Source organism: Neoarius graeffei, chromosome 11 (genome assembly GCF_027579695.1).
Source record: "Neoarius graeffei isolate fNeoGra1 chromosome 11, fNeoGra1.pri, whole genome shotgun sequence".
Taxonomy (NCBI): domain Eukaryota; kingdom Metazoa; phylum Chordata; class Actinopteri; order Siluriformes; family Ariidae; genus Neoarius; species Neoarius graeffei.
The window spans coordinates 79,804,047-79,819,063 of NC_083579.1; the positions used below are offsets into that span (position 1 = coordinate 79,804,047).

The 15,017-nt window shown below is 43.0% G+C and overlaps 1 protein-coding gene across 2 annotated transcripts in view; it reads left to right on the plus strand.

Annotated features, from left to right (window-relative positions):
• Window positions 1-15,017, plus strand: part of asap3 (ArfGAP with SH3 domain, ankyrin repeat and PH domain 3) — a 112,639-nt gene that overhangs the window by 42,875 nt on the left and 54,747 nt on the right. For both annotated transcript variants that reach the window (XM_060934762.1, XM_060934761.1), the window contains exons 4-7: window positions 8,118-8,192; window positions 13,250-13,299; window positions 13,385-13,496; window positions 14,156-14,241. In XM_060934762.1, the coding sequence (XP_060790745.1) occupies window positions 8,118-8,192; window positions 13,250-13,299; window positions 13,385-13,496; window positions 14,156-14,241 (323 nt within the window). The remainder of the gene's footprint in view (window positions 1-8,117; window positions 8,193-13,249; window positions 13,300-13,384; window positions 13,497-14,155; window positions 14,242-15,017) is intronic.

The window sequence follows — 15,017 nt, forward strand, 5'->3', positions numbered from 1 at the left end:
TGTCGTGTCTTGATACTGCGAGATGAGTTTTCTCTTGATCCTAATGATCGTGTCCTAGTGTGAGTGTCGGTGTTCAGTCTGGATTGGTTTTATGGCGTACTGTAGGTTTGCCGGAGCTCCTGCAGGGTGAGAAGCAAGAGTGTTCAAGCTCAGAAGTTCAATTTAATCAGCAGAAAACAGCTTTAATTAGCAGTGAACTCTTACCAGATAGAAAGTGGTCTACACACACACACACATACACACATGCGGGTGTAATTAACTTTTTTCCTTAGTTAAGTCCTTACAGTGGATTTTTTTTTTTTTTAACCACAGCATACGCACGCCCCTCCTAGAACTGCCACCTTATTGTGGTGGAGGGGTTTGTGTGCTTGAATGATCCTAGGAGCTATGTTGTCGGGGGCATTACGCCCCTGTTAGGGTCTCCCAAGGCAGACAGGTCATAGGTGACAGGCCAGACCAAGAGCAGTTCACCAAAACCCCTTATGGATAACAATTGATCAAGGACCATGATGTCGCCCGGTATGGCGCAGCTGGGGCCCCACCCTGGAGCCAGGCCCAGGGTTAGGGCTTGTATGCGAGCGCTTGGTGGCCGGGCCTTTGCCCACGGGGCTCAGCCCGAAGCGGTGACGTGGGCCCGACCTCCTGTGGGTTCACCACCCATAGAGGTAGCCGTAGGGGGCTGGTGCAGTGTGGATTGGGCGGCAGTCGAAGGCAGGGGCCTCGGCGACCTGATCCCCGAACACAGCGGCTAGCTGTTGGGACATGGAATGCCACTTCGCTGGGGGGGGAAGAGCCTGAGCTTGTGCGGGAGGTTGAGAGGTACCGGCTAGAAATAGTCAGGCTCACTTCCACGCACAGCTTGGGCTCCGGAACCCAGCTCCTCGAGAGGCCCTGGACTCTCCACTTCTCTGGAGTCGCCCATGGTGAGTGGCAGCGGGCTGGTGTGGGCTTGCTTATAGCTCCCCAGCTCAGCCGCCATGTGTTGGAGTTTACCCCAGTGAACGAGAGGGTCCCCTCTCTACGCCTTCGGATCGGGGAGAGGGCTCTTGCTGTTGTTTGTGCCTACGGGCCAAATAGCAGTATAGAGTATCCGGCCTTCTTGGAGTCCCTGGGAGAGGTACTGAGAGGTGCTCAGACTGGGGACTCCATTGTTCTACTGGGGGACTTCAACGCTCACGTGGGCGATGACTGTGACACCTGGAGGGGCGTGATTGGGAGGAACGGCCTCCCCAATCTGAACCTGAGTGGTGTTTTGTTATTGGACTTCTGTGCTAGTCACGGTTTGTCCATAACGAACACCATGTTTGAGCATAGGGGTGTCCATAAGTGCACGTGGCACCAGGACACCTTAGGTCGGAGGACGCTGATCGACTTTGTTGTCGTTTCATCGGATCTCCGGCCCTATGTCTTGGACACTCGGGTGAAGAGAGGGGCTGAGCTGTCAACTGATCACCACCTGGTGGTGAGTTGGATCCGCTGGCGGAGGAGGAAGCCAGACAGACCTGGCAGGCCCAAACGTATGGTGAGGGTCTGCTGGGAACGTCTGGCCGAGCACTCTGTCGAGGAGGTCTTTAACTCCCACCTCCGGGAGAGCTTCTCTCAGCTTCCGAGGGAGGCGGGGGACATTGAGTCTGAGTGGACCATGTTCTCTGCCTCTATTGTCGATGCGGCTGTTCGGAGCTGTGGCTGCAAGGTCTCCGGTGCCTCTCATGGCAGCAATCCCCGAACTCAGTGGTGGACACCAGAAGTAAGGGATGCCGTCAAGCTAAAGAAGGAGTCCTATCGGGCCATGTTGGCCTCCGGGACTCCTGAGGCAGCTGACGGGTATGTGCTCTGTGGATCTGGAGAAGGCATTCGACCGTGTCCCTCGTGGTATTCTGTGGGGGGTGCTTCGGGAGTATGGGGTTCGGGGCTCTTTGCTAAGGGCTGTCCGGTCCCTGTACGAACGGAGCAGGAGTCTGGTTCGCATTGCCGGCAGTAAGTCAGACCTGTTCCCAGTGCATGTTGGACTCCGGCAGGGCTGCCCTTTGTCACCGGTTCTGTTCATAATTTTTATGGACAGAATTTCTAGGCTCAGCCAGGGGCCGGAAGGAATCCTGTTTGGGAACCACAGAATTTCATCTCTGTTTTTTGCAGATGATGTTGTCCTGTTGGCTTCTTCAAACGAGGACCTTCAGCATGCACTGGGGCGGTTTGCAGTCGAGCGTGATGCCGCTGGGATGAGAATCAGCACCTCCAAGTCCGAGGCCATGGTTCTCAACCGGAAAAGGGTGGCTTGCCTTCTCCAGGTTGATGGAGAAGTCCTGCCTCAAGTGGAGGAGTTTAAGTATCTCGGGATCTTGTTCACGAGTGAGGGAAGGATAGAGCGTGAGGTCGACAGGCGGATCGGTGGAGCCTCCGCAGTGATGTGGTCGCTTTACCGGTCCGTCGTGGTGAAGAAGGAGCTGAGCCAAAAGACAAAGCTCTCGATTTACCGGTCGATCTACGTTCCGACTCTCACCTATGGTCATGAGCTTTGGGTAATGACCGAAAGAACAAGATCGCGGATACAAGCGGCCGAAATGAGTTTCCTTCGCAGGGTGGCTGGGCGCTTCCTTAGGGTGAGAAGCACAGTCACTCGGGAGGAGCTCGGAGTAGAGCCGCTGCTCCTCCACATCGAGAGGAATCAGCTGAGGTGGCTTGGGCATCTCTTTCGGATGCCTCCTGGACGCCTCCCTGGGGAGGTGTTCCAGGCATGTCCCCCCGGGAGGAGGCCCCGGGGAAGACCCAGGACACGCTGGAGGGACTATGTCTCTTGGCTGGCCTGGGAACGCCTCGGTGTTCTTCCCAAGGAGCTGGCCGAGGTGTCTGGGGAAAGGGAAGTTTGGGCTTCCATGCTCAGACTGCTGCCTCCGCGACCCGGCTCCGGATAAGCGGAATAAGATGAGACGAGCATACGCACGCCGTTCTCTGGACAGTTTTTCATCTGTTTTGTCGCCGTTTTTAATTATTTTGGGAATTCTTTCTGAAGAACCGTTTCTCTTTGTCACGAGCAGCATTATTACTGCAGTTATAGCCCACACACAAAGTAGGCATTGTCTTTCTTCAAAGGCCCTGAAATCAAAAGAAAATCACGAAGCATTGCAGCAGCTCACACATGAAGAGCCGCTAGCTTGGTTGTTGTTGTCGTCCAACATGGCCGACTTCTGGTTTGGAAAATAAGCGTGACGTTACATCACATGCATACGAAGAATAAGAGTAGCCATGAGTAGCGGATTCTACTCAGATTGCTGTAAGGCAGGTGTGAGGAAGATGTTTGGATAGACATGTGATTGTACCATGTGACTGCGTTAGGACATCATGAATTTTCCATCACATATTATAGTGGAGCATAAGTATAAGAAAACAAGTGTTAGAAGTTGTGTGTTGCCCAAACACCGAGGCACGACCTGTCAGTCCGGTGAAATGTGCATGCAGTGTGGCTTCAGAGCTCAGTGCATCAGGAGCATTACTCAGCCTAAATAATGTTCCAGCCCAACCAAGTCATGAGAGCACCAACAGGTTATTCAGGGTGTACCTCTGTGTGTGTGTGTGAGACATCTTCATTTGTTTAAGAATGAATAATGATTTGGCTCCAGCTGCACTGCAAGAGTGCACTAGGGGACTGGGAAGGACAGCTGTGTGTGTGTGTGTGTGTGTGTGTGTGGCAGCTGCAGCCAAGGCCCTCTCAAACCGGAGTGGTCCGGATCACTCTGACCGATTGTCTCTATGGTGACCTTAATTCATCCCAGACCCGAGTGTGTGAGTGGGTAGCGCCTGACCGCTAAGCTGTCAATCATAAACTCACCAGGGATGCTGAGCTCACACACAAACTGGGCTTGGAAAACAAACCTTTTCTTCTTCTTCTTTCATTTCGATCCAGTACGTGTCCTCTGCTGACTCCAGTTGTCTTACTGTATCCGTCACGGGTTTCCTTTTTATGAGTACACTCCTGCTACAGCTTTTTATATTCACAATTTTACTTTTTTTTAGATTTAAACTGATGCTTTGTATCAGGAAAAACCATCCGTTCCTGTTCGTTTAGGGTTGATGAAGGATGTCCGGTTTCTCATTTGTATAATTCACTTTGATATGAGACCAGATGAGGGAAGATGAGGTTTATTGGAAATTCTTGTCAGTTACTGAAGACAATACAAAACAATGAATACATTTGGGGGGAAATATAGATCGAGACATGGTAGTGTAAATAAAAATAGAAATCATCTTTAATTGGTTAGAAATATTTTTAATTATTCTCTCCACTTTCACTGGATATGAGAAATCGTGCGCTCTGATTGGCTACTCTACTACTAGGATATCAGCTCATATCCTGTGAGTAGAGAAAAACAAAATGGCGAATAAAAACTCCACTCGAAAACAAAGCCACAAAAATTATCAAATATTTAAAAGAAACAGAAATAGCTAAAAGAATATAGTCCTTTCCCCCCCAATCCCCCAAATATCTCCTGTTCCACACTCCAGCCCGGTCAGTGGCAGTAATGCACCGTTAAGTTGGTTTTCCAACCACCAAAAAGAAGCAACAAAATATGGAATAAAAGTATTTGATGGTCAGAACGCATGTTTTTTTTTTTTTTCCAAGAATTATTATCGCATTTTTCACAAATTGCTCCTGTCATTTCGCCGGTTTGTTTACATTCTAAGCAGAAATGATTTTGTCAGATGTTTTGTATAAAGTTTTTATTGATCGAATTTTCAAAAAAATAAAAATGCTCTGTTTTTCAAAATCCAGTGAATGTGGATAGAATAAAACAGTTATTCCACTCAATCTCATCGTACGTGGATTACAGACAACTCGGTGCTACGCGCCTCGTCAGCGATCAGCTCATGTACGACTCAATTTCATGGAATAACTGTTAACGATGGCAGACATGTTTACGTGTACAGTTACCATCCTGCAGCGTTATACTATAGTACATTGAAGTATTTGAAGTTATAAATCTAAGAATAGATTTTGTGTGTGGATGTTCTCCCTGCGCCTGAGCGGGTTTCCTCCGGGTGCTCCGGTTTCCTCCAAGAGTCCAAAGACCTGTGGATTAGGTTAACTGCTGACTCTAAACTGCCCGTAGGTGTGGATGTGAGCGTGATGGCCGTTCGTCTCTCTGTAGCCCTGTGATAGGTCGGCGATCTGCCCAGGGTGAACCCCGCCTCTCGCATGAAGTCAGCTGGGATTGACTCCAGCTTCCCCCCGTAACCGTGACAGATGGATGGGTGGATGAAAGGGAAACGTCTTTATATTTGTATGATTGAGGAGATAAAGATGATTTTATAAGATAAAATAAGATAAGAAGACCTTTATTATCCCACAGTGGGGACATTTCTTGTTTGCAGCAGCACGGTGGATAGCAGCAGAAGAGGACCGATCAGGTCACACAAGTAAAAAAATATATATATTATATCGAAGATAAATACTAAATTAGAGGAATTATAAAGTAGATGAAACACATTTATTACGCATATCAGGTGGTTGTAATTGCAAAAGATAAAACAGGAAAAAAAAGCTGAAAGGGTAAAAGTTGAATTGAAGTTGAAATAAAGGAATAACCTTTGATTCAATCCTGCAGTTTAAGTTCTATTAATAGAAAACTTTATGATGGGCAGAATTGCTCTTCCTAAAAAATAGTCTCACCCTTCCTTCAGTTAATAATCTCCGCTGGATCATTTAGACTGATACTGGAGACTTAATACTGCAATCCATCGCACTGAGAACCTGGAAAAACCTGGAAAAGTGCCGGAGTTCTTTCACATAAACAAACCTGACCATAATAATAATAATAATAATAATAATTGTCAAGTTTATTTGTATAGCGCTTTTAACAATAAACATTATTATTATTAATAATAATAATAATAATAATGATAACTTGTATAGCGCCATTTACATACAATGATCAAAAGCACTTTACAATATCAAACATGAATTAGTTACAAACAAAATATCTAGTGTAGATATAATAACTAAAAATATAATTAAAATACCAAAAAAGATAAAATAATACGGCCACGAATAATAAAATTCATGAATGAAATCAAAATGCAGCCCTAAACAAATGTGTCTTTTAATTCATGTTTAAAAACACAGTGATTTGATTTCATGAAGACGAGGAGGAAGAGTGTTCCATAAATTTGGTGCAGTGTAAGTAAATAACTGAGCACCAGACGGTTTTTTTTTTTTTTTTAAATGCATGATCTCCTGAGGAGTTTCTAACAGTAAGTTATTATTAGACCGTAAACAATATGAGCTCTTTTGCTTGACACTAATTAAATCATTAAAGCTATTCTGCCTTTCAGATTTTTCAAGTGTAGGTCTTTAAAAATTTTTCCCAACACCCAATTATTTTTGTTTAGTGGACCGAAAGCTACTGAATTTGCATCACAGACTTCCAATTTTATTAGGTTTTTTTAATAGAACAATTAATGAATTGAAGGCCACATGGCCCTAAATTCTCCACTATTTATTATTATAACCCCCGGAAACGAAGTTTAGGGGGGTATATAGGAATCACCCTGTCCATCTGTCCATGTGTCTGGTAAGCGCAACTCCTCCTAGACGGTTTGATGGATTTTGATGAAACTTTACACAGTTCCTGTACACCACCTGAAGATGTGCATGAATGAAAAATAATCCCAGTCTGATGTTTCAAAGGGGAGATAACTCAACTTATTCCCTTACATATGGCGATCTATGATGACAGGCTCGTAAGTGGGGGGTATTCTATAGTGAGTTTACTCACAGTTCTATTTTTTCCTGCTTCACCATGACCCAATTCAAGATACTACGTCATGCATCCCGTGGTGGGCTTTCCTCGTTCACACAAGGCATTGTGGGATACAAATTTGAAACAGGAGAGAAAAATGGAGGACGCGAGTGTGCGAATGAAACATGAAAGAGCAACGACAGTAACGGAAAGAAAGCGAGAAGACGTTATGTTCTATACGAAGGAAAGGAAACGCAGGACCAAACTAATAAATATGGGCGCTCAGCGAGCACCTCGGTGTGATCAGCTGTTCGTTTAGCGACAGAATGATGGAACTGTCAGTGCACGCTCAAAGGGAAACCTGTAGATGGCAGTAATGCAACACTGTGGATGCCAGCTGCCGTAAAACCCAAAAGAAGAAGAAGAAGGTAAACCTGCGCATGCGCACACGGACTTCCTCTGTCTGCTTGACTGCGCCAAGCGAGCGATTTCATGCACGTTATTTGCTTTAATCCCCTCAAATTAAATAACTTCCCAGCCACAGAATGGCCTGATATTTTGTGAGATATTACAGAAATAAACAGATATCACAATCACCACATTTCAGACGGAACTAAATTTCACCGATTTTTATTAAATCGAAAGGCCGTCTCGCTTTAAGGCTTTAATTCGTCTCTGATAGTCATCAACTGCTTAATAACCTGCGTCCTGTGAGAATCACATCACTGCTAGTGTTGCTTTTTGGCTGTGGGATTTGTTAGCTTTTGGAAGTGTGTGTGTGTGAAATGGAGAGAGATGGTATCTTGGGGAGTGAAAATGCTGCTCCTGGCTCTTAACTCAGCAAGTGTGTTCTGTCTGTCTGTCTGTCTGTCTGTCTTTCAGCACTCGAGTGCTATTTTCATATCTTGTCATGAACACAAGACAAACAAGGTGAAGGTAAAAGTGCAGCCGTCCTTACCAGGGTCATAGTTTTCTCTTGTTTTGTGAGCTGTTTTCAAATCTGCCCGTTTTTCTAAATTGTTTGCCGGAGTTTCGTTCATTCAAATCCTCACACACATTCTGTGCACTTATTAGCTCTGTTTTCCTCCTCGGGGATTTTCTCATACGTTCTTTCCAAAGGAAGATTTACACAAAGTCCTGTCCTGCCAGGTTGAGGCTTTTCCTCGTTTCAGAACACACTTTCCCCTTTTGTGGCTCTGAGAGGAAAGTTGACAGGAAACCAAGAAATATGGAACAGCATCTGGGGTGAAAACTGCTGGAAGTATATTTTATACTGAGAGTTTCCATTAAAGCTGGACAGGCTGTCTTTGGATATATATTGGATGCTCTGTCTGTCTGCCACGTGTGATGTGTGTGTGTGTGTGTGTGTGTGTGTGTCTGCAGGTGCAGAATCTGAACAGTATCCTCTCCTTCCCTCTGGAGAACATCCTGAAGAGTGAACTGAGAGACAGCAGACTGGTGAGTTTCATCAAGATGCTCAAGCTGTTCTTTAACAAGTGTGCATTTAAAGGTGTGATAAGGAACTCTCAGCTATCAATATTAAAGGTGCAATAAGCAAAAATCTGTGACATTTGCCACCTCGCAGCTACACCAACAGTATGACCATGACTTTGAGTTCGTGTCAGTGTGGAATTTTGCATGTTTTTTTTTTGGTCATCGTGTGGGTTTTTCCTCTGGATTCCTCTGACATCCCACAATCATGCCAGTTAGGTGAATTGGCAATTTGTTAAATTGTCCCTGGGTATGAATGTCTGTGCTTTGTGCCCTGTAATGGACTGCCATTCAATCCCAGATATACAGTGTCTTGCAAAAGTATTCATCCCCCTTGGTGTTTGTCCTGTTTTGTCGCATTGCAAGCTGGAATTAAAATGGATTTTTGGAGGGTTAGCACCATTTGATTTACACAACATGCCGACCACTTTAAAGGTGAAAATTGTTGTTTTATTGTGACGCAAACAATAATTAAGATGAAAAAATATAAATCTGGAGTGTGCATAGGTGTCTCTCCCCCCACCCCCATGTCAATACTTTGCAGAGCCACCTTTTGCTGCAGTTCCATCTGCAAGTCTCTTGGGGTATGTGTCTATTAGCTTAGCACATCTAGCCACTGGGATTTTTGCCCATTCCTCAAGGCAAAACTGCTCCAACTCCTTCAAGTTAGATGGGTTGTGTTGGTGTTCAGCAATCTTCAAGTTATGCCACAGATTCTCAATTGGATTGAGGTCTGGGCTTTGATTAGGCCATTCCAAGACATTTAAATGTTTCCCTTTAAACCACTGCAGTGTAACTTTAGCAGTATGTTTAGGGTCATTGTCCTGCTGGAACGTGAACCTTCGTCCCAGTCTCAAACCTCTGGCCGACTCAAACAGGTTTTCCTCCAGAATTGCCCTGTATTTAGTGCCATCCATCTTTCCTTCAGTCCTGACCAGCTTTCCTGTCCATGCAGATGAAAAATATCCCCACAGCATGATGCTGCCACCACCATGATTCACTGTAGGAATGATGTTCTCAGGGTGATGGGTTTGTGCCACACATGGCATTTCCCATGATAGCCAGAAAGTTCAGTTTTGGTCTCATTTGACCAGAGAATCTTCTTCCATGTGTTTGGGGAGTCTGCCACATGCTGTTGAGCAAACTCCAAATGGGTTTTCTTAATTAATGGCTTTTTTCTGGCCACTCTTCCATAAAGCCCCGCCCACTCTGTGGACCACTTTAAGTATGGCTTAAAGTGGTCCTATGTACAGATACTCCTATCTCTGCTGTGGATCTTTGCAGCTCCTTCAGTGTTTTCTTTGGTGTCTTTGTTGCATCTCTGATTAATGCCCTCCTTGCCTGGTCTGTGAGTTTTGGTGGGCGGGGCCTTCTCTTGTCAGGTTTGTAGTGGTGCCACATTTTTTCCATTTTGCTATAATGGATTTAACGGAGCTCCGTGGGATATTCAAAGTTTGGGATATTTTTTATAACCCAACCCTGATCTATACTTCTCCACAACTTTGTCTCTGACCTGTTTGGAGGCTCCTTGGTTTTCACGTTGCTTGCTTAGTAGTGTAGCAGAGTCAGGGTCCTTCCAGAACAGGCTGATTTATACAGACATCATGTGACAGATCATGTGACACTTTGATTGCACACAGGTGGATCTTAATCAACTAATTATGTGACTTATGAAGTGAATTGGTTGGAGCAGCTCTCATTTAGGGGTTTCATATGAAAGGGGGTGAATACTTATGCACATTCCAGATTTCTGTGGGGGTTTTTTTTCATCTTAATTATTGTTTGTGTTACAATAAAACAACAATGTGCACCTTTAAAGTGGTCGGCATGTTGTGTAAATCTAATGGTGCTAACACTCCAAAAATCCATTTTAATTCCAGTTTGTAATGCGACAAAACACGACAAACACCAAGGGGGATGAATACTTTTGCAAGGCACTGTATTTCCACCTCGTGAACAGTGCTCCAGGGATAGGCTCTGGATCTAGCCACATCCTGAACAGGATAAAACAGTTACTGAATATGAATAAAGCAATGAGGATTGTATCTAATATTGAAAGAGCAGTAAATATTATAATTGTGAGTGAAATGTGAGTAAAAATTTGCAGATGATGTATGAAAATGTGAGACACGTTGTGTTTGCCGTGAATTTGAAACGGTGTTATCTGTTTTGCTTGGAGTTAATATTCCTTTCCTGTTTTAAAACTTTCTAAGCAGTCTATAATGCTCCGAGTTATGTTTTAAAAATGCACGTTATTGCTTCTTTAATGCTTTCTTAAAAGCAGAGGAATTCAACATCAGTCCAACCAGAGTATAACTTTTTTTTTTTTAAGGACTTGCTGATGGTTTTCTAAAGACTTTATGCATTAAAATCCCCCAAGAGTTGTTTTTAAAGACCATACTTTCTGTTCTGTTGGGGGAAAAATGCTTGACTTGGTGGTGGAAAAAAAAAAGACAGAAATGGACAGCAGAAGAAAGCAGAGAAGCTCTTGCATTCTTTTTTTCTGAACAAAAAGACAATTTATTGATTATATAACAGCAAAAAATACCCAAAACCCACCCTGCCATATTAGAGCGGCGGCTACAATTATCGACACCTTAACGATCTTTTGGTTGTTGCAAAAGCAGAAAAGACTTTCAGTATGTAAGTTGTGCATGAATAATTACTCAAACTTTCACTGGAAAAAATGAGTTGATTCCCGATTACCGAGCGTATCAGATCATGTGACTCCGTTCCACAATTATTGACACCTTTGTCCACAGCTATCAACACCGTTCCACAATTATCGACATCCAGATGATTATTTATTGAAAAAAAAAACAGTATGTGGTATTAAGTTAACAAAACATAGTTTTTATTTAAAATGTGTTTTCCATAGACTTATATTTAGTCCAAAATATCTTCTATATACACTACCGTTCAAAAGTTTGGGGTCACTTTGAAATGTCCTTATTTTTGAAAGAAAAGCACTGTTCTTTTCAATGAAGATCACTTTAAACTAATCAGAAATCCACTCTATACGTTGCTAATGTGGTAAATGACTATTCTAGCTGCAAATGTCTGGTTTTTGGTGCAATATCTCCATAGGTGTATAGAGGCCCATTTCCAGCAACTCTCACTCCAGTGTTCTAATGGTACAATGTGTTTGCTCATTGCCTCAGAAGGCTAATGGAGGATTAGAAAACCCTTGTACAATCATGTTAGCACAGCTGAAAACAGTTGAGCTCTTTAGAGAAGCTATAAAACTGACCTTCCTTTGAGCAGATTGAGTTTCTGGAGCATCACATTTGTGGGGTCGATTAAATGCTCAAAATGGCCAGAAAAATGTCTATATAACGATTATATTTTCATTTATACATTTTATACAATATACATTTTACAACTTATGGTGGGAAATAAAAGTGTGACTTTTCATGGAAAACACAAAATTGTCTGGGTGACCCCAAACTTTTGAACGGTAGTGTTTTTTACGTGTTTTACGTAAATGAGGAAGTAATTCTAATGTTTGTAAAGAATTGAACTGATAATGTTTAACCTGCATCAGAAAATCTTTCTGCTCCACTTTCTAAGTATTTTCGTAGATCACATTTTGTTAATCATTCGTTGTTGTTTGTATTAATTTCCAGTTTTGTCGTTTCCCAATAAATGTCAGCAGGGAATCGACCTTGTAACCACATGGAAATCCAGGTCAAAGGTCGCATCTCATTCCTCGAACCAAAATATAAAATGTCTCCTGATATTGTAATATGTGGTAGATATTTACAACAAACTGAAAAAATATATATATTTTCTGAACAGAATAGAAAAATCTGAATATTTCAAGCATGTAATGTTTTATATGCTCGGAATTTAATTCTGGTCTAATTCTATTTACTGCAATCAGATTCCAAATATTCTATAAACATTCCATTCTGTTATAAATAAAAAAAAAATTATTATAAATCACAGCACTTTTTTAATTTTTTTAAAGTACTTCATCTACTTCAACAATGTTACACAAAGATCGATCCATAACAGTTGTAAATGTCGCTTAATCCCACAGGGTGTCGATAATGGTGGACACCGGTGAAAGTGATCACTATTATCGACACCTCACGTGATTCTCAAACGCGCGTTTAGATACAAAATGGCGACTGTTGCATGAAAGAGTAAGAAATAAGTAGGTTTCAACGAGGAGATCATGAAATATCGGTGAATTTGATCAACATGTCCATGATCTTCCCACCATGCTCACCTGCGATGATAACGTCCGGGTTTTCCGAAAAATTGCTGATCGTGCTGAAAAAATTCCATCTCAGGTAACAAGCTGCATCATCAGACAAGAAGATCAAAGGGTGGGGGTGGGGTCTTCCAGCTGATTAATTAACCAATAATAACTGTTGGAACTGAAACTCACCGTTGTAAAATTGTCTTTATTGGTAAATCTGAAAAGGTGTCTAATTATGGACTGTCGATAATTGTAGCCGCCGCTCTAGCTATTATAAACCTACTTCAATCCTGATTGGTTAATCACGGCATCCTGCGGCTTGTTATTTCTGCGCAACAAACAGTTTCTCTGTACCAGGTCATGAACAGAACCAATAAAATCTGTTGTTTTTTTTTTTGTATCAAACTATTGATTTATTTCGTAAATAGCCATGTCATAAGCTGGATAACGTACACTGAGCTGGTCAGCATGTGCGAAACAAACCCCTTCAGGGTGAGTAAAGCTCCCTCCACGTCACATCGGAGTCCTGCATCACCCTGTCAGGCTTTATTTCACAATAATGTGCAGCTACAGCCAGCCGCTCTTCCACTCTTACGGTCATAGAGAAATCCAGACTTTTTATTTGAATATGCAAATTGGAAACATCCCCTCATTTGCATATCAAACATGATCGGCTCTTAGATTTATGATGTAACAACACTGCTGTCACATGTTCAACATTAACACTGATTATCGAATGAAATGTTCAGCTCCTGGAGCTTCTTCAAGAATACAGCAAATATCGACATTTACATTTGTGTCTCTTTTGTTCTCTCAGGATCTGAAGAAGCAGATGGAGAGAGGATGGAAGGATTATGATGTTAAAATGTGAGAATGCGCACCTATACGATGTACAGAGGAACAAACGGACAGGCAGCTAGACAAGGTTTCTTTGTGTCTCGGTTTCTCTCAGGGGGAAGTTGGAGAGGGAGAGGCAAAAGCAGTACGGTCTGATCCGGCTGGACTCGGACATCGTGGAGGACATGGAGAGAGAGAGGAGGACTTTCCAGCTGCAGATGTGTGAGGTGTGTGTCTGTGAGCGACTGTTTGTTGGGCTCAGGCTGGTAATCATTAAAAAAAAAAGTGCTTAGGTCATGTTCTCCATGTGTGGTTTGTGGAAGTGGGTTTTTTGGATCGGGGGAATTTAGCTTTAGCTGCACTGCTGAACCAGGATGTTGTAATAAATTAAATGGAAGAGGTGAAAGAGAGGGGAATTCTGCTCTTCTGTAGGGACTCCTCTTTTTTCTTTTGGCCACAGACCTCCAGATGTTCTTCAGTTTCTGCTTTACTGTAGCAGATGAACCTTCGTTTCGACATTAACAGTCTCTGACATGATCGCAGTTCGAAAATGTTCCTCTGTGGCGTGATCACCTGTACACTGTAAATGCTATCAATAGAGATTAGATCAGAAAACGTATTAAAGGAGTGTTTCTGTAACTCTCAGGAGTTCAGATAGATCATTACAAAAAGCTAACATTAGTTCAGGAGTTCTCTGTTTAGGTTGCATGTGTGTAAGAGTCTCAGCATGATGTTCTTTCAACACACTGGTCTTCCTTCTCGGCAAATCTGATTGAGATCAGTCCCCCATCTCCGAGCACGCTTACAGTAGGCTGAAAGAAAATTTCAGATAAGTTCTTATTCTCTCTCTCTCTCTCTCTCTCTCTGTCTGTCTGTGTGTGGACAGTATTTGCTGAAGGTTCAGGAGATGAAGATACGACAGGGTCCTGATCTGCTCCAGAGCCTTATCAAGTATTTCCAAGCCCAGCTCAAGTATGTTTCACAGCATTACACCACTGTTCATGGAGCTTAGTCCTGTATTTACCCTCCAGAATTACTGACAACAAATAAAGATTATACATCTATCTCAAGAACGACAGTTTGTTTCAGTTAAAAAAAAAAATCACTGTCCACTACATGACCAAAGGTTTGTGCACACCTGACCATCACAACCATGTGGTTCTTCCACAAAGATTCAGCACACAGTTGGATTGGAAATAAGAGGCCCAAAGCTCTTTATTATACAGTCAATAGAAACTTTTGTGAAGGTTTGTGATCCAGCAGCATGTACAGTAATCAAACGTACTGAGAGGCTCCGGTTGAAATCCTGGATTCTCCGAGGTGACTGGCAGAGTACTAGAAAACAGTCCTACGCCAGTCACCGAAGAGAATCCATGATTCCTGGAGCCTCTCAGTGCAGGGTATATTAGATTTATATCCCTTATCAAAAAGTTCCAAACTAGAAGTGTTGATGATCAAGAATTAGAAATAAATCTGGAAAAAAAAAATACCGGAGGCAGTCATGTTTATCGTTTGTCGGAGCGACTTTCAGCCTGCACATGTGCAGAAATACTCGTGGAGCCACAGCTGTGACTCGAGTCGGCCGTGTAGCTTGAAATTGTGATGTCAATTCATGGTATAACCAGGATTTATTCTCTCCACATTCACTGGATATGAGCAATCGTGCGCTCTGATTGGCTACTCTGCTACCTCAGCTCATATGGAGCACTTGCATGTGACGTCACAGCCGATCCAGATTGTGACAGACG